This window comes from Ambystoma mexicanum, chromosome 5q (genome assembly GCF_040938575.1).
Source record: "Ambystoma mexicanum isolate Mex_15411 chromosome 5q, UKY_AmexF1_1, whole genome shotgun sequence".
NCBI classification, from domain to species: Eukaryota; Metazoa; Chordata; class Amphibia; order Caudata; family Ambystomatidae; genus Ambystoma; species Ambystoma mexicanum.
Window position 1 is genome coordinate 93,001,958 of NC_090933.1, and position 27,883 is coordinate 93,029,840.

General features: G+C 48.7%; 1 protein-coding gene across 1 annotated transcript in view; it reads right to left on the reverse strand.

Moving 5' to 3' along the window:
• CLPTM1L (CLPTM1 like) overlaps window positions 1–27,883 on the reverse strand; it is a 938,124-nt gene that overhangs the window by 108,424 nt on the left and 801,817 nt on the right. Inside the window, exon 14 of the mRNA XM_069620583.1 lies at window positions 26,468–26,523. Within this exon, the coding sequence (XP_069476684.1) occupies window positions 26,468–26,523 (56 nt within the window). The remainder of the gene's footprint in view (window positions 1–26,467; window positions 26,524–27,883) is intronic.

Genomic DNA, 27,883 nt, shown 5'->3' on the forward strand with positions numbered 1-27,883 from the left:
GAGAAGATGGGTGACCACCACCGACACTGGACGCAAATCGTCCCTGGGGAGCTTGGCACACCACCTTGAGGCACAGGAGTGGGCACGGGAGGTCTGGCCGTGCCTTGCAAATTTGTAGCAATAGGGGCTGTCGAGGGACACAGTGCCCCTGGTTGGAGGTAGGACTATTGACTTATGATCACCTCCCAACGGGAGTAGTGGGCACGACCCGGACTGCCTATGAGCTGAGAGGTGCCCTAGTGCGATTTCAATACCAAAGCGGAGAGGATATGGCAGAGGCTAAGGGAGATGGGAAACCTCCCCCACATCAGCGGAGCTTGGATCCATCAAAAGTGACATACAGACTATCGTGGAGAAGATCAGAGGGATGAGGACAGATATAGGGGTGAAGCCGGCAGACCTCTCGGCTAGGGTAGTCACCCTTGAAGCTAGAATGGAGGGGGTGGAGGCAAACCAAACCTCGACGAATTCTGGAGACTTAAATGGAGGCACGCTTCATGGAAATGGAGAGGCGTGAGGATAAACTGCGCCTCAAGGTGGATGATATTGAGAACTAGGAGAGGCGGAACAATCTTCAGTTCGTTGGGCTGCAATAGGTTGAAGGGGAATCGCCAGTGGGCCAGGAGCACAAAATACAGGAAATAATAGGGATGGTCCTAGGTTCCAAGGAAGGAGAGACAGTCGTCATGGACCTTGTGCATCATGCTGAGGGGGGCGCAGTGGCGCTGTGGTCCATGCTCAGTCCCGGCACGTATGCACTACTATGGGGACAAGATGAGGATCCTCGAAAAAGTGAGACGTATGAAGGAGGTGGACTACCCTCACTCAAGGGTAGCTATCTTTCAAGGTCTGTCAGCGCATACGTTGCTGAGACGTAAGAAGTGTGGGGCTCTCACAAGAAGGCTCCAGGAGAAGGGAGTGAGATACTGGTGGGGTTACCCCTTCGCACTAGCCTTTTAATGGGGGCGGGGGGTACAATACCATCTGGTGGCAGAGGAAGAGATACTGAGTGTTACGGACAACCTGGTGGTCTGTAAAGAGGGGTCTACTTCGGAAGGAGGCAGACTAGATCCTAACCGGGGGTCCCGGGGCCCGGAATCAGCACAAGGAAAGTGCAGGGCAAGAGGGGTCTGGAAGTTTCAGAAGCTCAACACCCCACCGTCATGGAACAATAACACTTGAGGGTCTTGAGGAGCTCTGTTTCTGGGGGAATACCCCAGACCACACATAGGGGTTCCATGAGTGTTGAGCGGATTGGACTGGAGGAAAGATACGGCTGCTGGTTGCGCGGTTAGGTTTTATGATATTGAAACTGAGTTGCGGGGTGGGAGGGTAGAGGTGTGCTGAGGGGTCACCTAGTTGTTTCAGGGGGGGGGGATCCGGGCATTGGGGGAGTTTATCGTCTGTTTAGAGAGGGGTATGGGCATCATCCGAGGAGTGTGGTGGCTGAACGGGTGAAGGGGTTTCCCGACACGGTATCCAAGGCAGCTGATGGTTCGATGGGTGCGCCCAACACGGTTGGGGCACGCAATCAAAAGTCTCAGAACGGGATCGAGGGAGGAGGAACGCGGGATGGGAAGAGGAGGAATGGGGGAGGGAAATTAATAGTTACTCACCGTAGTGACTAACGTACTCTTGGTCCATAGTCCCCTTTCCTCCATACTGTATGGGTGTCCCTCGCGACTGACGGGAGACAGAACCTTTTCCACCAGAAAAATCTTCTTCCTTTTAAATTTAGAGGCGTGTGTGGGAGGCGCGGCCCTGCGAGTATGCGCTCGCCTGACTATGCCCACTGGCGCCACTCCTCAGTCCCCATTGACGCATTGACAATATACAACATTGCCTAATGACACCAGTATTGGGGGTGGGGGGAGGAGGGGAGGATGGTGGGAAGTATGGAGGAAAGGGGACTATGGACTAAGAGTACGTTAGTCACCACAGTGAGCGACTATTAATTACTCTTACGTCCCGTCCCCTTTCCTCCATACTGTATGGTCGATTACAACTGAATGTAGCCCCAGGGTGGAGAGGAGACCCTCCATAAGCAAATCGGTTTCTTAGAACCGCCTGCCCAAAGGCCGCGTCTGACCTAGAGGCGGCGTCCAGACACTAGTGCCTGCAAAAAGCAGAAGGGGTGGCCCAGGTGGCCGCCTGGTGATGACTTGCCAAGGTACATGCCTTTGGAACACAATGGCTGTGGCCTTGGCTCTCACTGCATGGGCATGTCAATTAGCCAGAGCTGGCCTGTGCTGCCCCTCATAGGCCTCCTTGATGGCTGCAACCATCCACCTCGCTATGGAGGCCTTGAAAGCCTGATAACTTGGCCATGAGCCCCCAAAGGTGACAAAGGGGGCATCCGACTTGCCGAATTCCTTGGTCCTGTCCAGGTAGTATTACAGAGCGCGTCTGAAATCCAGACAGCACAAGACCCTCTGACGCTCATCCTTGGGGTCAATGTAGAAGGTGGGTAAGATTGTCTCCTTGTTAAGGTGGAAGGAGGAGGGCACCTGGGGTAGGAACGCATGATGCGTCCGGAGGACCACCTTATCCTTGTGGAAAGTGGTGTAGGGCTCTGAAGCCCCCAGAGCCTGTATTTCGTCTACTCTGCGAGCAGAGGTGAGACCTACGAGCAGAGCAGTCTTTAGGGTGACCAGCTTGATGTCCGCGGATGCCATTGGCTCGAACCGTTTGTGCGCCAATGCACCCAAAACTACACTGAGGTCCCACATCGGGTGTGGCTTCCTTATAGGCAGGTAGAGTCTGTGGAGGCCTGCAAGATGTCGCTTGACCATTCGGTTAGCGGAGGAGAAGAGACCCTCCTCCAAATTCCTGTAGGCTCCAAGGAAGGAGAGACAGTCAAATAGGTGCGGCATGTGTCCACCTGCACTCCAGAGTGGGCGAGGTGTGCTGAGAAGGAGAGCATGTCGTCCAGTGAGCACCTTAGGGGGTCAATCTGCTTAGAGTTGGCCCAATGACCGAATCTAGACCATTTACTTCTATATTGGCTTCTGGTAGCTTTGCTTCTGGCGCCCTGGATGATCTCCAGTTTAGCCTGAGACAGGTTCAAGTGTTTCAGAGTGACCTGCTCAGGAACCACGCTGCGAGGGCTAGTTTGTGAGGAGTAGGGTGGAGTACCCTGTTCCCTGCTGGGTCAGGAGTGGATGGGAGGACTGTCCGATAGGCTGAGCAGCTCGGAGAACCACGGTCTCGCCGGCAACCATGATGCTGTGGTGACAAGATTGCTTTATCCTGCAGATCACCTGTGAACCAGGGGGGGTGGGCGGGAAGGCATACGCCGACATGTGGTTCCATTGTATCTGGAATGCATCGCCCAGGGAGCCTGGGCCCTGCCCCTGCCAGGATCCTGTTGTCCTGCCAGGATCCTGTTGTCCTGGGAGGCAAACAGGTCCAACTTGGGGATGACCCCACCTGAGGAAGATCTCTTTCAGTACCAGGTCGTTCAATTGCCACTCGTAATTGTCCACCCCCAGTCTGCTGAGCCTGTCCGCCTCCAGGTTGGACTCCCACGGGAGGTAGACATCGGTGATGTAGATGTTTTCCAGAGCCCATTCCCACATGCGGACCGCTGGGCCGCCTAGTGGGGGGACCTGGAACCCCTCCCCCCCCCTGCTTGTTGACATAGTACATGCTGGTGGAGTTGTCTGTCTGGATAAGTACTGCCTTGCCCTCTAGGAGAGAGAGGAAGGCCTTGAGGCACAGTCATATGGCCTTGAACTCTAGCCAGTTGATGTGGGACTCCTGCTCCTGCCGGGTCCAGACTCCATGGATGCTGTGGTTGTCCAGAGTGGCACCCCAACCCTCTAGGGAGGAGTCCATAGTGACAGTAACCTGAGCGAGAGGCTGCCGGGATGGCCTGCCCTGCCGCAGGTTGTAATCCGCAGGCCACCACTTGAGGTCCGGGTGGAGTGATATAGGGATGTCTACTGGCTCCGCTTGAGAGCCCTTCTCCTGATTCCATGAGGCTGTGAAGTGCAGCTGTAATCGCCTCATCTTGAATATTGTGTGGGGTACAGCCAAAAGGACAGCCGCCATAATACCCAGCAGGTGTTGGTACAACCACGCCGAGGTCACAGTCCTGGAGAGGAAGTGAGTCGTGGCCCTCTTGATGGCTTTGATCTTGTCCTCCGAGGGAAAGACTCACTCGGATCCGTTGTCCCAGGTGAGGTCAGGCTCTGCGTGGGTTGCAGCCGAGACTTCTTGAGATTGATGGTAAACCCCAGGTCGTGGAGAGGGTTCATGAGCGCAGAGGAGGTGTGGAGAATCGGCTCCGGAGATTAAGCCCGGACAAGCAAGTCGTCCAAGTATGGGTAGACGTGGTGGCCCTGGGCCCTGAGGAGGGCTGCCACCACGTTCATCAACCTGGTAAATGCCCTGGGGGCTGAATTGTATTGGCAATGGCAGCCTGTGATCCTGAAGCTGCCAAATAGGGATGTGTCCTTCAGATCCAGGGAGCACATCCAATCTCCCCTGTTCAGTGTGTATGCAATGAGTGCTGGCGGAACCATCTTGAATTTTTGTAAAGGAAGGGAGAGGTTGAGGGTGGAAAGGCCCAACACAACTCTCAGGCCAGCCTGGCGGTTTTTCTCTATGGTGAAAATCCTGGAATAGAAGCCCAAGCATTGCTGGGAGGCAGGGACTTCTTCCACTGCCTGGCTCTTGACGTGCGAGCGGATCTCCACCAACAGAGCTGCTGTCTCAATCTGTGGGAGAGGAGGGGAAGAGGGAGGAGAGGAGGGGAAGAGGGAGGAGAGGAAGGGACTGGTAGGCAGCACCCCGTGGATACTCCAGAGAGGATCCAGGGGTCTGAAAAGTTTTGGCGCCAAAATTGCATGTGGAAGGCAAGCCTGCCCCCCACTGGAGACATGTGGACCCAAAGGGGCGTCATACCTTCTTTCCCTCTGAGGCTGTTACAGAGGAGGGGGATTGGAAAAAGCCCTGGCCACCCTGCCCCTCCTTTTGTCGTTTCCTCCGGTGCTGACTCGGGGAACGGTCAGGTTGTCTGGACCTCTGTTCTTGGAAGCCCCGGAACCCTCCAGACGTCCGCCCCTTGTCGGATTGTTGATGTGACTGGGTGTATGCCTTGGGCACGGCCTTCGTAAGAAGAGATAAATACTTTGCAGTTTGCAAGCTATTCTTTTTATCCAATTCTTTATCCGTGGTGGAGTGGAAGAGGCCATTACCCTTGAATGGAAGGTCCAATATGCATTCCTGGACGTCAGGGTTAAACTTACTAGCCCGGAGCCAGGCCGTCCTACTCATGTCTGTGGCAATGCAGATAGCCTGGCCAGAGGTATCGATAAGGGCCACCGTGGCTACCAGCCTGGCTTCTCCTAATCCCGCCTTGAAGCGAGCTTGGCTGTGTGCCAGAAGTCACGGGAGGAAGTTTGCAATTTCCCGCCATAGCATTTGGTTAACGGCTGCCAGCATGGCACTGGCTTGACACAGGTGCAAGGAAATGTTGGAGTACAGCTTTTTCCAGTACACCTCCAAGATCTTCTCCTCCTTGCCTAGCAGTGCCGAGGACGACTGAGGCTTAGAATAAAGTGACGCCGCAGCGATCATGGAAGAGTGCGGTTGAGGAGGCGCCGAGAGCAAGAGTGTATCCCCCTCCAACTACCTATACTTGGCATCCAGGCACCAATTGATAGGCTGTGCCGAGTGTGGCTTGAGCCACCCCTTCTTGGCCAAAGTGACTATGTCCTTCTGCATTGGGATCCCTGTTTTGGAGGGGGGGGGCTTAGGGCGAGGACTTCTGCCAAGACCCCCTCCTCGGGCTGCTCTACCTCAGGTTGAGGAAGGCCCAAATACTCTGCCAAACCGGCAAGCAGTTCGTGGAAGGCCCTGGCTAAAGATGGCGTGTCGGGTTCCTCCTCCTCATCATCATCATCTTTGTCCACCAGCGTGCTCGGAGGGTACGGAACTGGTGGGAGGAGTGCTGGGAGCCGGGGGCTGCAGAGTGGAGACCGGAGCCGGGGGCTGCAGAGTGGAGACCGGAGCCGGTGGCTGCTGCGGAGGCTGGTGCCGAACCACCTGTGCTGCGGGAGGCAAGGAAGCCGGAATAGGATCCGCCGGCTGGGGCATTTGAGGCTGCACTGGGGCCTGTGGCGCTGGAGCCATAGGAGGAAGGACTATGGGCGCTGGTGGTGTGACTTGGGGGAGCATGTCCCTGATGGCGTCCCGGAGGATGACCCCGCTCTTCCCCCCATCTGGGGAGTTTACTTTAGCCCTAGGAAACATTCGAAGAACCTGTCCTCGGAGGCTGTAGAGGTGGCAGGAAATGTTGACTGAGTGGCCAACGGCTGCTGGGGCCGGGGCGCACACTGCCTGGGGTGCAGGGGAAACCTGCCCTGCGCTGCTGATGGATAAACCGTAGGCGACGTACCTGGTTGACACAAGTCCCACCTAGTAACTCATTCTTCCACCCTCTGTACTAGAGGAGGTATCAGATGAGCAGCCATCTTGTCTGGCGCAGTGGACATTTTGTCGAGCTGCAGGCCAAAGTCGTGGTGCCTGGCTCACTGGACCCAGCCTCGTCCAAGACGCTTGGTGTTGGAACATAAGGCCTATCCCGCACCTCAGGCTGAGACCTGGAAGGCGTATTGCCCTTGGCTGAACTGCCGGTATTGCCGCACAAAGGAACCCCCTCAGACATAATGGTGGTATTAGGGGGTTGCCCCTCGGGAGTAACCCCGGTAAAAGAACCTTGTGGTCCCTCAGCACTGGCACCAGAAGGAGTCGGAGACCCCTAGGCCGTAAGGCCGGTAGAAAGACTAGCCTCGGTACGAGTGTTGGTGTGAGAACCTGAGGGGTTCCTCCCGGCCGGGCGCTTCCTTGTAAAGGAGTCGCCCTTCCAGGGTGCGATGTTAAATAGAGGCCTTGCCTTAGACCTTGAGTAATGTTTGACGAAGTCCTTCAGGTCCTCCGGAGGTGACTTCTGGAAGAACTTGCTCCACCTAGCTAGCCTGTTCTTCAGTGCATGTGGAGTCAGCGCGTTGCACGCCGAACAACTTTCCCAGCCGTGGTCGGGGCTAAGGCAGTGGAGGCAAAGGGGGTGGGGATCGGACATAGGGAAGAGCCCCTCGCAGGCTGGACACCTGCTGAAGCCCGCTGAAGTCGACATGTGCCAGGGAGAGCGTGGCGTTGGAGGACCAAGTACCTAATTGAAAAGAAAAAGTCAAAGATAGAAGAATATTCGGGGAAAAGCGCGTGGTATTAGATAGCCGAAGCCAAACCCAAGAGCGCTGGTGAATTCAGCCTGTTCCAGTTGACGCGAAAAAGGGGACTGAGGAGTGGTGCCGGTAGGCGGAGTCAGGTGTGCGCATGCTCCCAGGGCGCCTCTAAATTTAAAGGGGAAGAAGAATTTTCTGGTGAAAAAGGTTCCGTCTCCAGACACTCACGAGGGACGCCGATACAGTATGGAGGAAAGGGGACGGGACGTAAGAGTATCTCATGCAGCGGAGCTCATACGCAACAAGGGACAAGTACTGCCCAGAAAATAAAAAGGGCAACCAGTGAACAGTGAAGAAGGGTTGTGGCTGAGGTGAGAGTAGGCACGCTGAACGAAAAGAGACTAAACTCACAGAATAAAAGATCCCTAACTGGCAACATGTTCCGTAAGCAGAAACTGGCAATCATTTTCCTGCAGGAGATCCATTGCAGGCAGGGGGAGGAATCCACAATAAAGGGCAAGGAGATTGGTATGAACTTCTGGGCCTCCCAGAGCAACTCCAAGAAGGAAGGGGTGGGGATCCTGCTAGGGAAGTCATTCAGATGAGGGGGGTCCAGATCAAGGACCTTTGCGGGCCGGTTCCTGGTAATAAAAGGAATCTATGAGGGGGACAGCTCACGCTTGCAACCCTGTAGACACCCAATGTGGAACAGTTGGTATTTCTACGTCATGTATTTAGAATGATGGATGGCTGGGTGGAGGGTGCTGTGTTTTTGGGTGGGGACTTCAACCTGGTGGTAGACCCCGCGCTGGATTGGTGGTCAGCAAATTGGATGGGTCTTAAAGCCGCGGTGTCATGATTCCAGCCAATTAGCACAGTGTACATTCAGGCATCCCAGTTAAGCCAGGAACATTACATCAGTCAGTGGGTCAAAAGTGGGTGTTAGCCTGGCATACATGGCATTTGCACCACTCCCAGCATCAGTTTCCATAGACTTTCATAAAGTTAACATCGGCCTTATACTCCAAACATGGCTGCCACAAGATCCATTCAGCGCGCTCCATTGATTTTGCAGATCGAGATACTTAAGCCCCACCTCTGCTGAAGCGATTACTTCGCGTCTTCTCCGCTGACAGCGGGTAACGCTACCGACGCTTTCTCCTCACAGAACCTGTCAAAGGAGAGGAATATAAGACATTATAAGACAACAGAATTTCATAGCTCATAGAAAAACTTACCAAACTGTAGTTTTCTTCAAAGCAGTTTCTCAGCAAGCAGTGGTTCTTTATCACTGCAGCAGCTCGCGTCAGACGTTTCTCTCACAGCCGCAGCATCATCTGAAGCAGTTTTCGCCCAAAGCAGCAGTATCTTCAGTCAGAAGTTTCTTCCGCCGCCTCCGCACCATTCCAAAAGGACTTTCCTCAGCTTTCTGAAAATCTGCAGATAAAACAGAGGTATTTAACTAACAAACTGAAAAATACAAACTTAAGTTGAATAAGCTTACTTACCTGAAATACTGCAAGTTTCTCTCAGCACAGTGGTTTCCGTGCTTTTCCTGAAGACTGCAGTTATTCCAGATAGTTGAACTTACGTTGTTTAGCGTTTCCTCAGCCTAAATAACTTCGTAATCATCCGCAGCCATAAACTCTTCCGAATTCTGAGAAGCTGCAAAAGAAAAGTTAATTATTAGAAAGAGATCTCTCCAACGTAGGAATAATTACATGATATAAAGACTACAGCGTTTTTTCTCAAGATACCTTACACAAAGACATTTCCTGGAAAAGTACAGGCATTTTTTCAAGACAAAACGATTGAGTCCTCAGCGTTCCAAGACTCCTTGGTATTCCATTTTCAACGCGCCCCTAGAAACCAGGATGGAGAGCTCCACTCATAATAAACACAGCTGAGAGGGGAGAATACCAAAGCATATATGTTCAAGGCATCAGTAATTAGATGCAATAGCCATTCTATTATTATTGTTAGCGTTTTTTTACAGAAAAGGAATCCAAAAAGTGCCCACGTACAGGTTCACAGGCTGAGAAGGCATTACGCTCCCGAGGAGTCCAGGTAAGCGTTACAGAACGCGAAGCAAATACTTAAAAATCCTCCACCTGAGCGTAATGGAGGACACAGGAATTGATAATTTATCCCAGAATTTAGAAGAATTAAGAGCAGAAGTCCACATGCAGCTAGGTCTGAAGCCAATTCTCTCAGGAGAGAGTTGGTGGTAAACAGAGAACGCACCAATGAATTGAGTCGCCAATTACTACAGTCCCAGGCTGGACAAGCACCACTATAGTGGGGTTTCACAGGGTCCCATTTCCGCTCCCAGTCCTCCTTTATAGGTAGTTTTGTTCGGGAACATTCCATTAGCAGCCCCAGAGAGGTTTACGGGGGATCCACAGGGCTTTGCAGTTTTTATGAACCAATGTAATTTACATTTCCTGTGTAGATCCAGGGTTTTTCCTTCAGATCAAGCCAAGGTGGCATTTGTGTGATCATATCTGGGGGGGACATGCTGCTGACTGGTCTATACACTTAGTCAATCGAGATGACCCCTTGTTAAGGAATTTCCCAGGTTTTCGGCAGGCATTAGAGACTGACCAGTGACAGGCTTTGGATAATGAGCTGCTCTCTCTACGTCAAGGTAACCAGGAATTGTTGGCACACATAGCTTCCTTTAATCGATTAGTAGCAGAAACTAGTTGGCCTGAAGAGAAGAGAACAACCCTCTTTTATTGAGGATTACGGGGAGAACGCAAAGACATCAGCGCAAGTAGTGAATCCTCCTATAGGTTTTGCTGAATCTATAGACTTATCTATACAGTTAGATCACTGACTGCAGAACCGGCGCTCTGATAGGGCCAGATCGGAATCTAGATCTTTCTATGTTCATTCAAAAGATTGTGGAACTCGTCCAGCGACTGAAAGTCACTCTGAACCAATGCAGTTAGGAGGTGTTCGAGGTCCCATTTGTAAGGAAGAGAGAGACAAAAGAAGACAACAGAATCTATGCCTTTATTGTGGATCGGCAGGTCACCACTTGCGAAACTGTCCAGTGAAACCACCATGGAAACCAGTGGGAGCAGTAGACCAGTCAGACAGAAGTATCAAAGAAAATAAGCAGACGGAAAACTCCAACGCCCGACAAGTGTAGAGGTCGACTTGTCGAGCCTGAAGGACATTCAGATCTCTCATTTCTTTGTTCCAGTTACCTTCAGCAGTGACCTTCCACCATCCCAGACAAATGCTCTAGAAGCACATGTGAACAGTGGTGCGATAGGGAACTACATTGATTACGAGCTCGCAGGGAAGATGGGTATTGGTATGCACCAAAAGGCTGTGGTAGAAAATGCCACCGCAGTAGATGGGACTCAACTGATCTCCGGACCACTGACGAAGTGTACTGAAGTTTGTACCTTGCTTTGCCAGAAAGGACATCAATGAAAGATATTGTTTGACCTAATTAGTGCTCCACAATTTAAAGTGATTTTAGGAATCCCATGGTTAGAGAAACATAATCCACAGATTGATTGGCATGTCAAGACCTTAGTATTTACAGAAGATTGCAGAAATTCCTGCTATATTCAAGATGAGTGCTGACTGCCTGTCCGATTCCCTTCGGACGTCTTCTGCTAAGCAGTAATGCTTAGCAAACATATCGAGCATGCTCCAGGTGGCCGCTCTACGAATGTCTTGTATCGCCACTCCCGCCTGCAACACAGTTGTTGCTGCCCTCCCTTTGGTGCAGTGCACAGTAGGTGGGCTGGGGAGTGGATCGCCTCTGGATTGGTGGCAGTTACTGATGCAGTTGGTCACCCAATGCGATAGACTTTGCTTTGATATGCTTTGCCCTTTAATGCGGCTTTGCCGCTGATGAGTGCTTGCTGAAAAAGGTAAGGAGTATTATTCAACTACAATAACGTCATCTCATAAACCACTTTTGGAATTAATTTGGGATGCAGTCTGAGAATCCCTCGGTCATTTTGAAAAATTGTGAATGACGGTTCTGTAGAGAGGGCCGTAGCTCACTAATTCACCTTGCCCACGTTATGGCTACTAAAAAGGTGACTTTTCAGGATACAAATCAAATATCACATCTACGGATGGGTTCCTACGGTGCTGCCATAAGTACTGACAGGACGGTATTCAAACTCCAAGAGGGTACCTGCTTGAGTGATGGAGGGAAACTGTGTAGTTATCCTTTGAGAAACACCTTGACCGTGGGTCAGTGATTAGTGTAGACTGATGGGTCTGTGGTATAGGCTGACATGGCCGAGAGATGCACTTTTATTTATGACTTAGATAACCCGCTCTTCGCCAGGTGTAAAAGATAGGGTAAAACTTGGTCTACTGATATAGTAAGTGTTCAGTTGTGACGTTGTACACCATGTAGTAAAGCGGGTTCATTTCTTGGAGTAAGTCAAATGTGTCGATTACACCCAGGAGGCTCAGAGGACATCCCAGAACTCTGCGGACAGTGTCAGATTTGACAGCCTTCGCTGTCCAGGAACCATGCTTTGAGTGACAGACTTGCCAGGTCGTGATGGAGAATTTTGCCTTCCTGTTGAGCTAACAGGTGTTGGTGGGCCTGAGGCGAATGGGCATCTCTTGTGACAGTCATAGGAGGGTTGGGTACCAAACCCGACGTACCAAAACCAGGGCTAGGGGGATCATTTCGTAAGGTTGCTCCTTCATTCTCCAGAGAACTCGGGCTAACAAAGGGAGAAGGCTTCCCCCAGGGACTGTTTCTCTAGGTACCTGGAGGCTAAGCAAGGGTGCGTCATATTGTTGTTTGTTGCGAATAAATCTATTTGCGGTTGGCCCCAACTGCAGACAATTCAATTTAGTTATCTATCAACCAGCTCCCATTCGTGGAACGATGAGTAGTCTCTGCTTAGCTTGTCTGCTAGGACATTGTCCTTTCCTGACTGATGTTCCACCCTCACTTGAACCCTGTGTTAGAGGGCCCAACCCCATAGCCTCTGCGCTTCCACCGAGAGAATGGCCGATTTCATGCCTCCATGTTTGTTGGTGCAATGCATGGAGGTTATATTGTCCGTTTGGACCGAGACTACCTCGCCCAATACCGGCTAGAATGATTCCAACACCTAGCAGATACCTCGGAGTTCTAAAACATTGATATGGAGACGAGAGGCCTCTGGCAACCATGCGCCCTTCGCCTGAAGCTCCCCCAGATGTGCTCCCCAACCTGAGTAAGATGCATCCGTTCTGAGGAGCAATGTTGAGGTGGGTGCTTTAAACAGCATGCATTGAATTAGATGTTTTTAATTGCAACGCCTTGTGGAAGAATGTGGGCGAACATCTTTCCACGAGCCATAGGCTTATTTCCCTTGGTTGTCCAGTGTCTCCAGAATTGGCCTCATTCGAAACCTGCATTTGGGAATCAATATATACAAGAGGACATCATGCCCAGTAGGGATTTGAACCAACGTAACGTGGTGGAGGCATTGATGAGAAACCATGAGACCAGACCCAGTACTGCCGTAGTTCTCTCCATAAACAGTCCTACTCTGGGGATGCGAGTGCCCGGCTTTGCCCTGAGGAAGAGAGGTTTGAGCCAGTACAGGGATGGACTTGGTCTTGATGGAGAAGGCTAGCGTTTCTAGAATTAATCTGGTCTTTGCGATGGCCACGGCTGCGCACCTCTGGGAGTTTGTCTTCATCAGCAAGCCGTCTAAATATGGAACCAACTCCAACCCTGCTCGCCTGAGGTTTGCTGCCACTGGTGCTTGGTACTTTGTAAATACCCTTGGGGTCGATTTGCAGTCGATAGGGAGCAGGGGCAACTGAAAATGTGCCTGCTCCACAGAGAACCTGAGATACCGTCTGCGTGCCGGGTGGGTCGGAATATGGAAGTTTGTCTAATGAATTTGTTTAAGGACCTCAGGTCTAATTTTGGGTGCCACTGTTTTTTTTCTTGATGAGAAAGAACCGAGAATAGAACCCTTTCCCCCTCTGTTTTTGTGGGACAAGATCTATGGCCGCCTTCTACTTTTAGATGCTTCAGCAGATGGCCCCTTCGAGGTAGAGAAGGGAGACGGCCCAGAAATTCGATTGTGTGTCCTGTTTGCACAACATGTAACACCCTCCTATCGGATGTTCATTTTTGCCAATGGTGCGAGTGTTGGCTTATTCGCCCTCCCACCAGGGTGTGGATGTGAGGGGCACGGAAATCTGTCAATTTTGCTTAGATTGGGCCCTCATTGGGCGGACCCCCGCTTGCCTCTTTGCATGTGGTATCTGGTTGTTGATGTGTTGCCTGTTTGGTACAAGGTGTAGGAAGATCTTTGGATGTTGAAAGATCGGTTATACCCCCTGTATCTCGCAGTGAAGCCGCGAAAGGCACAAAAGGGATGCCGGTCCTTGTTGTCTTTATCCCTCACTGAACTTATAAAGCATGTCCAAGATATGGGCCTACACCTCCTGCCTGAGGTTTGTTGCCTTCATCCTGGCCCGTCCTCTGAGCACTACACTATGGGCCATCTGTCTGAACCCATATTCGTCCAAGTCTACTGCTGTGTTGATCGTGTGATCGAATGTGGGTTCAACATCCGCCACAATGGCCTTTGCCTCCTCTTGGAATTCTGCTAGCAGATGTTTTGCCAGCATTGACATACTCAGCCAGAGCTACCTGTCCAAACTTGTCGTCATTCTCAGCGTGTTAGCTGCTCTTACAGCGAGCGAGGCTGTTGTTGACACTTTCCTGCCCATGGTTTCCAGTTTCCAACCTTCTTTGTTTGGAAGGTTGTCAATGGTGAGGATGGGTTAGCTAGCATTGTCATTGCCACAACCGTAATTACAGTCAGGCTTAAGGTGTCCCATATCAGGAGCTTTATATTTCTTCTCCGGACAAGAAACCAGAGTTGGGGTAGATAAGGGGCTAGATAATATTTTCTCCCCTGCTTCTCATACAGTGTCGAGAATTGGGATGGTCGTCACGGATCGTCTCCGTTTGTCCCAAAGCTCGTAGGGAACGAGTTACATACCTGTAACTATTTTTTCCAGCATGGATCTGGCATGGATTCACATGTTCATTAATATTCCCCGTCGTCAGGCCGGGAATCCTCGGTAAAAGAAAAAACTGTTTCACTTTCAAACTGTATTTCTCCTCTAAACCAATCCCTGAGCTCTGGGTCATGCGGCCCCCAGCCAATGACTGCCCTCTCCCTAAGCCCCTCCTGTGCTTGCCATCTTGAGATATGGCAAGCACGTAAAGTGGCAGTATGTTCAAGAAGAGCCGCAGAGGGGCAGGAGGGAGGGTTTGCATGTGAATCCATGCCAGACCCATGCTGGAGAACAATAGTAAAAGGTAAGCAACTTGTTCCTTCTCCAGCATGGGGTCTGGCATGGATTCACATGCTCATGAATAAAGAACACACAGCAGTACAACATTACACCACCACGGGAGGTGGCAAGACTCAACAGAAGCAATTACTCTTACCTCTAGAACAGGCTCATCTTCAAGCTAACAGGTTGTGTAGCATTGCTTGGCCTACCCTGGACTCCTCTCTGGAATCCCTGGCAACACAGCTGAATCTTGTGAAGGTGTACATGGACCTCCACGTAGCAGCCCTGCAGATGTCCAGCAGGGGCACACCAGACAGGAATGCTGTCGTCACAGTGATCGCCTGGTGCAATGGGTTCTCGGACGGGTAGGGCAGCGGTCGGTTTGCCAACCGGTGTGACAGTGTGTGATAAAGCCGGAGTGCGACCTGGAGATGAAAGTCTTGGAAAAGGGCTTCCCATGGTTCAAAGTACCAAAGTTCACAAATAGTTGAGACGTCTTCCGGAAACTCTTTGTGCATTCCAGATAGAACTTCAGAGCATGCGCCACCATAGAGCGAGTGCCAAGTCTTTCCGCCAGCTACAACGTTTTCAGAAAGAACACAGGCAACACCACAGGCTTGTTGAGGTGGAAGTCCGATGGAACCTTTGGCATGAACGAGGGGTGCGTCCGTAGCACCACCCTTGTGTCATGAAGAGTCAAATAAGGCTGAGGTAATGGCCACGAGGAAAGCCATTTTCCATGAGGGGAACTTTAGAAGGGCCTGATACATAGGCTTGAAGGGGGCTTGATGGAGGAAATGATTTCAGAGCATAAAATATGGCTTAGTTCCAGGGTATTTATGTGGTCCTTTTGCTGAGAGGACCAAAGACTGTGAGCTGTTAGACGTAGACAATTGGCTCCTCAACCGTACTCTGAAGAGTCTGTTATGACTATTTGGTGAGGAGAATGTTGAAAAGGAAAATCTATTAACAGGTTCTCTGGGGAGTACCACCAGAGTAGAGAGTCCTAAACTTGTTTTGGAATTTGGATTTTCATTTCATGGGAATCCAATAGCTGGTGCCACTGGACCGTTCTCCTATGGTGCCTTGCAAAGGGAACCAGGTCAATGCAAGAGGCCATAGGCCCAAGAGCCTTTAAAACCACCAAGCTGTTAGGGTCTGGTGGGTATTGAACTTTACGGTTGATGTGCTGATGGTCAAGTCGTTGGCGTGGGCTCCCCACCCCGTGAGTGAGGCATCCGTGACTACTGTTATCTCCGGCCAGGGTTGCCAAAACTGTTCTCCTTTCAGAATGTTCTCCTGACAGGCCCACCACTGAAGGTCTCGAGCCACCCTGCCGGGAACCTGAAGAAGATCTGTCATTCTCCCTGAGAATTGTGACCACTGAGTCCTCAGTGCCCACTGGAGGGATCTCATTCTCAGGCGAGCCTCTGGCACAAGGAAAATGCAGGATGCCATGAGGCCTAGCAACCTCAAAAAGTCGAAGGCTGGGAGACGTTGGGCATGTTGGAACTTGGTAACCATCTGTAGAATATTTTGAGCCCTCACCTCTGGTGGTGAGGCTTTTCCCAGGGAAGTATCCAGGATCGTTCCTATGAACTGGAGTCTCTGCGATGGTATCATTTGAGACTTCTTTAAATTGAGGGAGAAGCCCAGTTTGTGAAGGGAGTAGCACACGTGATTTAGCTGGATCTGAGCTTGCTCTGGAGAAACAGCCCTGATCAGCCAATCGTCCAGGTAGGGGTAGACGTGAATCCCTTCCCTCCTTAGACTTGCAGCCACTACCGACATTAACTTGGTGAAGACCCTCGGGGCGGAGGTCAGCCCAAATGGCAGTACTCGAAATTGATAGTGAGAGTTGCCAATTGCGAACCTCAGGTATTTCCTGTGTTTGAGATGGATAGGCACATGGAAATAAGCGTCCTGAAGGTCCAGAGATACCAACCAGTCCTGGAACTGAAGGGCCTGAAGGATCTGAGAAAGAGTGACCATCTTGAATTTGTCTTTCCTGAGGAATTTGTTCAATTCTCGTAAGTCCAAGATGGGTCTCAGTCCTCCGTCTTTCTTCGGAATGAGAAAGTAAGGGGAGTACCAGCCCTTGTTCCTCTCCGCTACAGGTACCGGTTCCATGGCACCTTTCTCTAGCAGGTCCAAAATTTCCTGCAAGAGGAGCGGATCTGGAGCTTTCTGAGAGCTGATCCCCGGTGGATGACTCTGAGGTATACGTAGGAAAGGCAGGCAGTAACCTTGGGCGACTGTTTCCAATGTCCAAGCATCTGACGTGATAGCCTGCCATACCGTCAGATGTTGAGTCAACCTGCCTCCTACAGGTGTCCTGTGAGGGGAGTCCTCAGAGTGGTTTTGGGGCGGCTGATGCAGATGCCGATGGTAAAGAGGCACCTGCTGTTGCTGCGGCTTTAGAATATCTACCCCGTCCACCTCGGGTAGTTCTTCTTTGACCCCTTTGAGCCGGTCGTCCTCTACCTCTTCCGAATGCGGAGTAGAAGCGAAAGGACTTGCCCCTCGCAGAGGTTCCTGTGGGACGAAAAGGAGTCTGACGGATTGCAGCTCCTAGGGATTTTGCTGCTGCTTTTGAAGTTTGCAGTTTCTCTAAACTGTCATTCGCCTTTTTCCCGAACAAAGAAGAGCCATCAAATGGCATGTTCAAGAGCCTGGCTTGCACATCTGGGGCAAAACCCGACTTTCTCAACCAAGCGAACCTCCTGGTTGATGTACTTGCCGCCATTGCTCTGCTGATACTGTCAGCCGAATCAATGCCCGTCTGGAGGGATTCGCACATAGCGTCTTTACCGTCCTGTATAATATTCAGGAACGCATCCCTTTCTTCTCCCTCCGGGATGCAGTCAGCCGCTGTAGAAGCACACTCCCAAAGTGTATGGCTGAACCTAGCAAGGGTGCAAGTAGCATTAACAGACTTTAACGCCATGCTACATGCTGAAAAGACTTTCTTTGCCATAGCATCATATTTTTTATCGTCCCTGTCCTGTGGGACTGTAGGATAAGCCGTCTTGACATCGGTAGAGGATGCTGCTTCTACCACCAGACTTTCTGGGGATGGATGTTTAGACAAGAACTCTGGGTCTGTGGAAGATACCCTGTACTTTGCAGACAGTTTTTTATTTACTGCTGGTATTACATCTGGGGTTTCCCAGTTTGTCATGATCTTTCTCTGAAGAGTTTTATGAAAGGGCACCACTGGATCCTTTTGTGGGCCTTTGTCAAGAATATCCGTGAGGTCATCTTGCTGGAAAGATTGTGAAGGTGTAGACCACCCCATGAACTCTGTAATCCTGGCCATTAAGGCTCTGTAGGGGGTTTCAGCATGCTCCCCGGGTCTGTTTTAGCAAAATCCACCTCAGGGGAAGTGTCTAACCCACTTGCCTCATGTAAAGAATCATGAAGATCCTTTAATCTGCGCTCTTCAGAGGAAAATTCCTCTCTAACCGGGGTTACAGGTTCCTGTAACTCAAATGTGTCTTGTTCAGACAAATCACCCTCTTCTAAAATTGAGGATATAGTTCTCAATTGTTCTGAACTCATAAAGGGAGTAAATCCCATTTCCAAGGCAGAGGGTGCCGAACTTGTCATTATTGGCCTCGAAAACGTCGATGTCGTTGACGCCGACGTCGAAGGCTTCGAGCGTGGCGTCGAAAACAGAGGTGGAGGCCTCGAGGACCTCGACAGAATTGGAATTCTACTCGACAATATCGACGCCATCGACGTCGAGGGCCTGGGGATCGTCACTGGATGTGTGGTCACCGTGACTTTTCTCGGCGTCGACGCCGGTGTCGAGGCCGGCGTCGACGCCGGTGTCGAGGCCGGCGTCGAGTCGACAGACCCATGTGTCGAAGCTCCCTTCGACAACGGCGTCGAAGACATCGACCTCGACGGAACCTTCGAGGAAGGTTTGGAGGTCATAGTCCTACTCGAGGGTTCGAGACGCGCTCGAGAGGTTTCTTTCGCCGGGTACTGCGACTCGCGGCGTTTTTGACCTTCGGGTCTTTCGACCAGAGCATCGCTCTCGGCAGTCTTCGAGGGGGTCGAGGCCGCTTTCTCGAAGACGCTCATCATATTTTTTCTGAATTCCTCCCATTCAGCCCGGGAACTATGTTTCGTGGGGCAAGGGATTCTTTTTGGCGAAACAGAGGAAGAGGAAGACGGAGAAGGGGATCTTCGACGTCTCCTCTTCGAGTGCTTCGATCTCGAGGAGTGATGAGACCCACTCCGAGACCTGGAGCGCGAATGGTGACGAGGAGACGAATGTCTCGACTTCGTCGACGAAGAAGAAGCTTTAAAAGTCTTACCTTTCTCCAGCTTCCCCCTACGCTCCTTCAGGGCCTTAGCTGTCATGGACATACAGTCCTCGCACTCCGAACAATGGTGTTCGGCTCCCAAGCACCACAGACAATTTCTGTGAGGATCAGTCAACGACATCTTTTTCCCACAATCTCGACATTTTTTGAAGCGGGATCGAGGAGTTGTCGGTTCCGACGAGGAAGCCATCGAGTACGGATCGAATAACTCGAGGTAGATAGGATTATCTGACTAAGAACTGAGCAACAGTATTCCGAGGCACCGAGTAGCGCGGAAAAACGGAACTGAGCAACGGACGCATGCGCGCGGCCTTTATAGGCAGGATGACGTCAAGCGTCGATACGGCGGCTGTCGAAGGACATCGACTCGAGGGACGTCGACGCGCAGCGCCCTCTGGAGAAAAAATTTTCCGAGGCCAGCAGAGCTGGAAGGATATATCTAAGATGAGGAATACGTCGGAGGACACAATCCCTTCGAAAAGGGTATTATCCCGGATAGCTGGCGAAAACTATAGTTGTACCCATTTTTTTTTTTAAAAAGGGATAGAAAAATCCCTGATAACTATCGCCTATTAGCAATGGCCGATAGTAGCTGCAAAATGTCCTGCTCTCTGTTAGTGGACAGAATTGATAAATGGAGTAAAGAGAAGGGACTACTCCCTATCCAGTACATTCGACAACTTGGCCATGCTGAACCACTTCATCGCAGACACCATGGATAAAAAAAGGCACAAGACTATATGCGTGTTATATTGATTACTCTAAGGGATTTGACAGTGTTGATAGAGGTAAACTTTGGGAAAAATTGATGGATAGAAAACTCTGTCCCAGAATTTTACACTTTTTGAAGGAAATGTACAGAGATGCTACTTTTGTTATCAGCATAGGCAAAGGGGATTGAGTTTACCCGGTAATTAAAACTAATATGGGCCTTAAACAGGGCTGTGTAACATCACCGGTGCTATACAACCTTTACGTGTCTGACTTATGGGATAGATATGCAACTATAAATAACTTCCCTCCTAAAGTTTGAGGAAAGGCCATTAGTGGACTTATGTATGCGGACGACACAATATCATTGAATAAAACACTGGTGGGATTACAAAGGATGTTAAATGTGTTGTATCAATATTCAAATGAAAATAATTTAAATATTAATATTAGTAAAACTAAGATAATGGTGTTTGGGTTGCCCAAAAGAAAGAAAGAAAGAAAAGACTGCTTTTTCGTTGGCACATTAATTCTGAAATATTGGAGGTGGTGGATATTTACCCCTATTTGGGCATCCCAATTATGAATAATCCTCCTAACGGGTTTTTATCATGAAATGGTAGAGTCCAAGGTGACCAAGAAGTGGAATGTTCCAAGAAAGTACATGTCAGGTAGGGGTGGATACTCTATTGAAGGTTAACTTAAAGTGTATAAAAGCTGTATCATCCCTGGGGCACTTTATGCACTGGAATCAGTGGAGGGAAAGTACAATGGGTTATCTAGGGAAACGAAGTGAAGTTGTGGAGACCTCTGTTGGGCCTCTCTGGGTCTACTCCAATAGATGCTTTAAGGTGCGAGTTGGGGCTAATTTCGCTGGAAACTCTGTGGAAAATACAGTGTTGCAAACTTTATTTTATTAATGTGTTTGCAATGCGCCGAAATCCTGCAGGGATCAGGGCGCAGAGACTTAAATAAAGACTGATGTGGGAAGGGGAGGAAGAGAGTTTATTGGGACTTATTGGTAAAAATATGAATGAGAAAGGAAAATTGAATGCCTACATGTCTAGCTTAAAATATATAACACTCTTTCTTCACAGAAATACATTTGAATTTCCCCGAGAAAGGGGAGGTTAATATTACATTTAAACATCTTAAAAAGGAAGCATTAGTCTTGGATTTGAGTAAAAACCTGACATGTCTCTATAAAAAGAAACGATATGGCGCATATGCCTTGCAAGGACTGAAACCCACAACTCCAAGAAGTTACCTGATAAAAACTGGAAATAGAGATTTGGTGAGATTTATTATCCAACTTCCATTTAATATTCTTCCATTCAGGTACACAGGGACTTGGAAGGGGATACCATGGGAAGAAAGACTGTGCCTATATTGTAATATGGAGGTAGAAACCATTAGCCATATACTCACCAAGTGTGGAACACTACAAAAATGGTACTATAAAGGATACAGTAAATTGGTGAGTGACCCAAGTATGATAACGTCTGACCAGTTTTGGCCAACTATCTATGAGGCCAAAACTACGGTATATATTGGGGCAGCTTTTTATATATGGAAGAGAGCAATTTTTAAAGTTTAACAATCCCCCCTTTTAATGATTTATTGTGTATTTAGGATGTTTGGATGTGTACCATGTTTAAATAATTGAAGGAATAATGTTATGTCTGTGTTTTTGAATATATGAAATAATACAGAGGTATGCTATATGTACGTCATGGGAAGGAACTTGATAGGACCTTTCTTCCTCTTAGGTTACTATGCAAGTGTTGAGTAATATTGTGAAGCAATGTCTTCTCTTTTAATGGTTTCCTTTATGTATGGATATTATGTGATGGTGTATACGGTTTTAATCAACCAATTTGCACTTTAAATTAATATGAAAACAAAACGTTCTCCTGGATATCTTGGTGCAGAGAAGAGGCCGACAAATATGCATGCCTAAGCATGCAGCCTGCACTAGTGACTGCTCTTGCTGTTGTGTCAGTGAGGTCTTTGACCACCTCAAGCTGTTGGATAGCAGTCTTCTGAGACCCTTTCCCACCCAGAGGTACTTTAAGGTTAATAGGCCGGGGGGTTTCCCTCGGAACGGTCCTGTGAAGACTCCGTAACTGAGGAGGCAGTCTTCCCCTGGGTACCGACAGCCAGTGCCGAAACTAGTACCTCACCAGAAGGTACAGTCCACCTCTTACCGAGGTCGGCCTCCCTCCTGTTCCGAACAAAGTCTTCGATTGTCTTCAGTAGCGGTCCCAGCTGTGACATGGAGAGAAGACGAGTCCACAGAGACCTTGGGTGAATCCCACAGCAAAAGACACAGGTACTCACCAGGTGATTTATACCCAAACAGCGGAACCAGGCATGATGGGGATCGGCCGCAGAAAAATGCTCCCGGCAACTGATGCACTGCTTGAAACCTGTCGCATACGGCATGCATAGAGGGAAGCACAACAAATTGAAAACATTAAAATAAAGAACCAAACACTAAAAAATAAAATAAAAACATTTAAAAAAAGGGATGGACAGCAGAAAAGCAACGCCCCGAAAAGGGAGTCGCAGCACAGCAAAAATTCTGAGCCGCCTAGTAGGTGGAAAAACAGGAACTGGGTGTGGAACGTTGGTGACGTAGGGGTGAGGTGTGGGCCTGGCGCACGGAGGAACGCACACGTGACTTAGCACTACCCTTCCAAAACTCTTAAAGTGACAGCTGTCTTTTGCAGCCAGCCAGCTTTTCCGGTCTGGGAAGGCGGGAGAGCCAGGATGACAGAGAAATATATATATATATATATATATATATATATATATATATATATACACACACACACACACACACATTTCAAATTATTGAGGATTCCCAGTAACGACGAGGAATGCTCAAGCATGAGTATCTATGAAAGATCCAATGCTGGAGAAATCCCCATTTGCTTATCAGTCTGGTCACGCAAACAAGGGCAGTCCAGCACCGAAATGCTAGGCAAATCTCCTCTGAACAAGAGTACCAACAGCAACCCCAGACACGTGTTTCGGCCTTGTTGGGCTTCATTAGTGAGTTGATCTGTGATCAAGGGGTCTAGAGGACCGCTTGGCCAAAGCGAGCGTCCTGCCCCAACTGGAAATCCAGAGAGTAATGTTTGGTGAATGTGTGCGAGGAGCCCACATAGATGCTTGACACGTCCACATTTATTTGGTCTGAATGCCTGATTTACTAATAAACCTATTGCCAATCCTTACTTCTAAACACAAAAGGGTTTGGGACAATCGTGTATGCAAAAAGAAAAGTGTTCAAGAAATAATAAGTCAGGGCGGTTGAGCAGTTGGCTTTCCTTCCCCATGTTTTCAGCACGGGCAAGGCGGCACGGTCGAACTTCGTACACACTCTGGCTTCTCTGCCATGAGGATACAGCTCAAAGCACAGACATCAGTGCCTTCCGCCAAAGTCTCTTTTCCAATAACAGTCGCTTACTGCAGAGGGTCTGTCGTAACAATGTCTCAAAGTTCCATTCCCATCAGGATTTTTACATGCCAAGTTCTCGCTTTCAATGTTCATCATGGGTCACCCTCTTCAGGCGGAGGCCCCCTTTCATCACAATGTTCACACTTGGATGCCCTAGATTAGGCACAGACTATGGACCACCCCCCCTTGTTCGGGCCTGGATCCTCTTTACCAAAATCGAAGCTTAGAATGTGCGATGGGTTTTGCTTGAACCGTCGCAGGACCACTTCAATTCACTTCAGACAATTGTTTTCATCAATCTTCTACATTCATTTCTCTAGGTGGGATACCTTACAGAGTCCTTCGATAGAGCACATTCACTGTGCCGGACCACTGTCAACGGTATTGTATCTTGCCTTCTCAAGTTCAAACATTCATCAGCAGTTTACCTTTGATTGTGTCTTCCATCACACACATTTAACAATGTTAGTTCCAGCGCTCGTTATACAATGTTGCCGCTTACAACCTTGACTTCAAGACAGACCGGTCTTGCATCAGTCTCCCCAACTCACTGGCTGTGTTGATCTCTCTGGTGCTTCTTTGTTCTTGGAGCCAAGGAAGATACCATAGCAGCTGCTGCTGCTACTTCTCCCCGAATTGGTCAGTAACACAGGAGGGCCGTCGGTATCTTCAACACAAAAAGCAGGATTCTTCAGTCTGGTTGCCTGGCCTTACACTTTCTTGCCGAATAGGTCAAGGGTGTTTCTTCCCTTCTCTCAAACCCTTCGAGGTTTGCCGTCTTTCTCCCCTCGTTCAGCTGCAAGCTCGAAACTGCTGTTCCTTCATGTGCTTTGCCTCGCTCAGAGTGTGCTCTCGTGCTCCGCCTTTTATCCATGTGGAGAAGTTTATTGGAAGTCATGTGCGAGTGATTTTTAGTAATTGCCTGACTTCCCCTGACCATAACACCGGGACAGGTTAGGTACAGTACTCGTGTACAAGTCTGTTTTTTCCCAAAGCGGGCTGTTCGTGGGCAAGTGTTAGAGAAGGGAACGGGGTGTGGTGGGGAAGGGTTTAAGGTTCCCCCATATCCTACCTGGTAGGATGGGGTAAAGGTGTTGTAGGGGGAGGGATACCACGTCTCGCAATCCGGTGTCCAACTCCCACAAGACCCCTCACCCAGGGGATCCTCCCGCACTGTTCCACCCCCAGGAAATGGATCCAAAAGCGATGGCCGTGTTCTGGCCACCTGGATGACAAATCCCCAGGCACTACCGGGTGAGACACCTTCTGGTTTCTCACACTTCCGTAAGATGGATAACATCAGATCTACTGTGAAGTTTGTGCAACCTTTTCTCAAGTGTCTGCTTTTTAACACACACTCACTGCATGCTACATAGTTCCATGATATGCTATTGGACTTTTACCACAACCTCGTATCTGTTACAGAAACCTGGTTGTGTGACACTTCAGGCCCTGTTTTAGTACCTCTGCTGCCCCTAATTTTAAAATTTTGCATCTTGCCCACACTACAACCAGCACTGCGGGTGGCGTTGCTATTATTTTTAACTCTTGTTTTACTCCTCACAGTGCTTACATTAAATCATCATCTACAGATGGAGGCGTTGGTTGTCCACGTCGCAATATCTCTGGCTCTCTACATCCATTGGATGGTTGTATATCATCCTCCTGGCCTGGACTCTACTTTTTGCAATGCCTTTCTCAATCTTGAGGCAGACCTTCAGCACGCTTTCCTCCTGATCACTGGTGACTTCAACCTCAGAGTTAATGATCCTGTAGATAATAAAGCCTGTAAATATATCACTGCCATGAATCAATTGGAACTATTTCAACACGTAAAATGCCCCATCTATGGCTTAGGAAACACGCTGAACCTCCTATTCACGCCTGTGTCAGAGGTGTCAGTATTCTGAGCTCTTCTGGTTTTCTGGTCAGACCACTTTATTGTCCCTTTTTATTGGGCCCTGACATCTAGCCTACCAGTGTCCCAATCTCAGCATGTCCCTAAGCGAGCTTGGCAGTCAGTGCCTAAGGAGGACATTAATGATGAAACTAAAGTGCGAAACACTGATCCCAGCCTGGTTGATCTAGGCACTCAAACCTAGAAGCTCGTCCTTCTGCGTCCTGGTTCTAGGATGAATTACGTGCTCTTTGCCTCCAAAGTAGGCAATTAGAGCGTAAATAGCAATGTTTCTCAACGTGATCCTGTGGAAGACAGTAATTGCACAAACCGGTGCATGTCCTTCCAGGGAAATTGTCGACCGCAAGAAGAGCAAAATTTAACACGGTCTATTTTCCATAGTGGAGGAAAAAGGCAGCACGACAATAAATGGGAAGGGAAGGTGGCGAAATAGACATTGTCTAGATAAAAAGTATGTGTCCTCCCCCACTCTCCCTACTGTAAAGGGCTGAAGCACGGTGAGGCCCGTGTAGGCCGCAGTCGTCCGTCGAAAGAGATTCTTCTTTGACGCTGGGGCCGTTCGTCTGTCGAGCACTGAAGAATTCATGAAGCGGAAGACGAGGAGAAGAATTATCAAGTTAAACTTTGCTAATAAAGGAGTTTAAGCAAGAGAACTCTGCAACTTGCGACTAACTAGGGATAGTTTTACTAGGAACAGTTTTACTAGCATGCACAGTCAACGTCCCTTTTCGAATTTCGAAAATAAATCATTTAATACTCTGTGACTAACACCAGATGTCGGCCTATGCATAGCATGTGATCTAAGCAGATCCATAAGCCTCCGAAATAAATATATATACATATCAGACTATACCCAATTGTGTAAATATTCAAGGCTTAAAGAGCCAGGCTAAAACAAAAATAATAAGCACAGTCACTGAGAGGTTGGTTTAATCGCTATCACTGGTTAGGTGGAAGAACAAAGGTGAATGCTCAGCGGGAGGGGGGGCAAGATTTGACAAGGGCATGCGTGAGCAATACCGGAACATTTTAAAAAGATTACATGAATCTTAAGACGCAGGGTTCATTCCTACAAAAGGTGATGGGATTTCCAAACAGTTGGGATGGGTGTGAGTAGACCAAAAAGATCATGAAATGCCAACAGGCTCATTGGATTTTATTCAACTACCAAAAATCACGAAGAAGGCTCCTTAATACAAGCTAGGACTAAAGTAGCTACCACTTATTGTCAGTTGATGTGATCCTCGTTTTCAAAATGTTTGAGCAGTTCTGCTAAAGTATGCAAGGATGTTCCTGGTTCATGAAAAACAGAAATTGAATAGCTGTGCAGACATGCACTCTTTTTGACTAAGACAGGTCCAAAGGAGGTAACTAAGGGATGAGTTGGGGAATTAAAATCCAAGCGAAAATTGACAGTGCGTGAATCACAAGTGAAAAATATATCTGCAGCGTTGTATGCAACAGTATCCTTTGATCTAATTTGAATACGATTAATGGTAAAATAAAAGAAAAACAGAGAAATATTTACCCAACTTACCTTAAAATTCACAAAAAGCTGTGGTAGCATAAACAAGAATCCAAAGGCGTAAACTCCTGAAGAAAAAAAACATACATGTTAACAATAAGGTAATGAAGAAGACAAACGATATTGAATTATCTATTTTACTTATTTGGAAAGCAGACACTCAACCTTGAGCGACAAAGTGTTGCTATACAGAGCCCGGGGTTGAGTAGAACAGGCAACAAAAATGGATGTACAAAGTTGCATGTGTACATATAGAACAGGTCCATTTAGAAATGAATCCCCATCTAAGATTTTAAGCAGGGTTGTGTCATAAGGGACCATGCCATTGTTATTTACCTGTAAAAGTAGTTCTCCAGTATGGACCTCTTCATAAACACACATGCTTAGCGCTTATCCCGCTGCCAGGCAAAGGAGTCCTCAGTAGCACACCCTCAAACATATTCAGTCAAAAAAACTTTAATCAAATTGATGTTAAGGTGCTCGTTTAACGGCACACATCAGCGATGCCGTTACGATGGCACCATCATTGACCTCACTGCTAGTTACCAGTCAAGGTAAAACATGTTTGTGCTCCATTTCAAGACATATTGGGCATATCCACACAGATGTAATATACCCTGTACTACTTTCATGCATACTTAAATTGAATGTCAAAAATAGTTTCCCAACATTGTAAATAATTATAGAATAACTTTAGAAAGTGGTTAATGCTCATGTGAATCTACAGTTTCGTATACACTAGAACCGGATCTGCAACCTTTGATTCTCAAAATGTAAATGTTGGGTCGGGGCGGGGCTGGGCTGGGACCGGGAACATAAAAAGGGACTGTGATTAGAAAGATTAATCTTGCCAAGAAAGTGGGACTGAAGAAGAATAAGAAGAGGTAATGCTACATGAAAGAGGGACTGGGATGAGGAGGACTACAAATTAACAAAGGACATCTCTCTATGATGGACTTGTCCTTCCACAGAATTCTGATCTTCGATATTCTCTAGCTGACTTCTGAACCTTTTTCAGTCACCAAGGGGCCCAGTCCCAGCACCATTGAACGCCTGGAGGTGATGTCGGACCAGTATATATGGAGTCACTGTGCCCAGTGACTTCAGTTCTGCTTTTTTCCTTAGCACTCGGTAGCTGAGGGACTACAGAACAGATGTGATGTATGAGCCAAGAGGTGCAGGTTGGCAGGGTGATGAGGAATCTGTGGGAGGAAGGACTAATCTATCAGAAAGAACATTACTGAGAGTTATGTGATCTACTTTTCTAATGGATTCTTTACTCCCACATACTCCTCTTCTAAAATAGACTCCCATGGCAGTACAAAAATCTGGAGTAGGAAAAAACCAGCACCTACACTAGAACACTCTAGAGGACTGCTTGGCCAAAGCGAACATTCTGCCCCGACAGACAATCAAAAGGTAATGTTT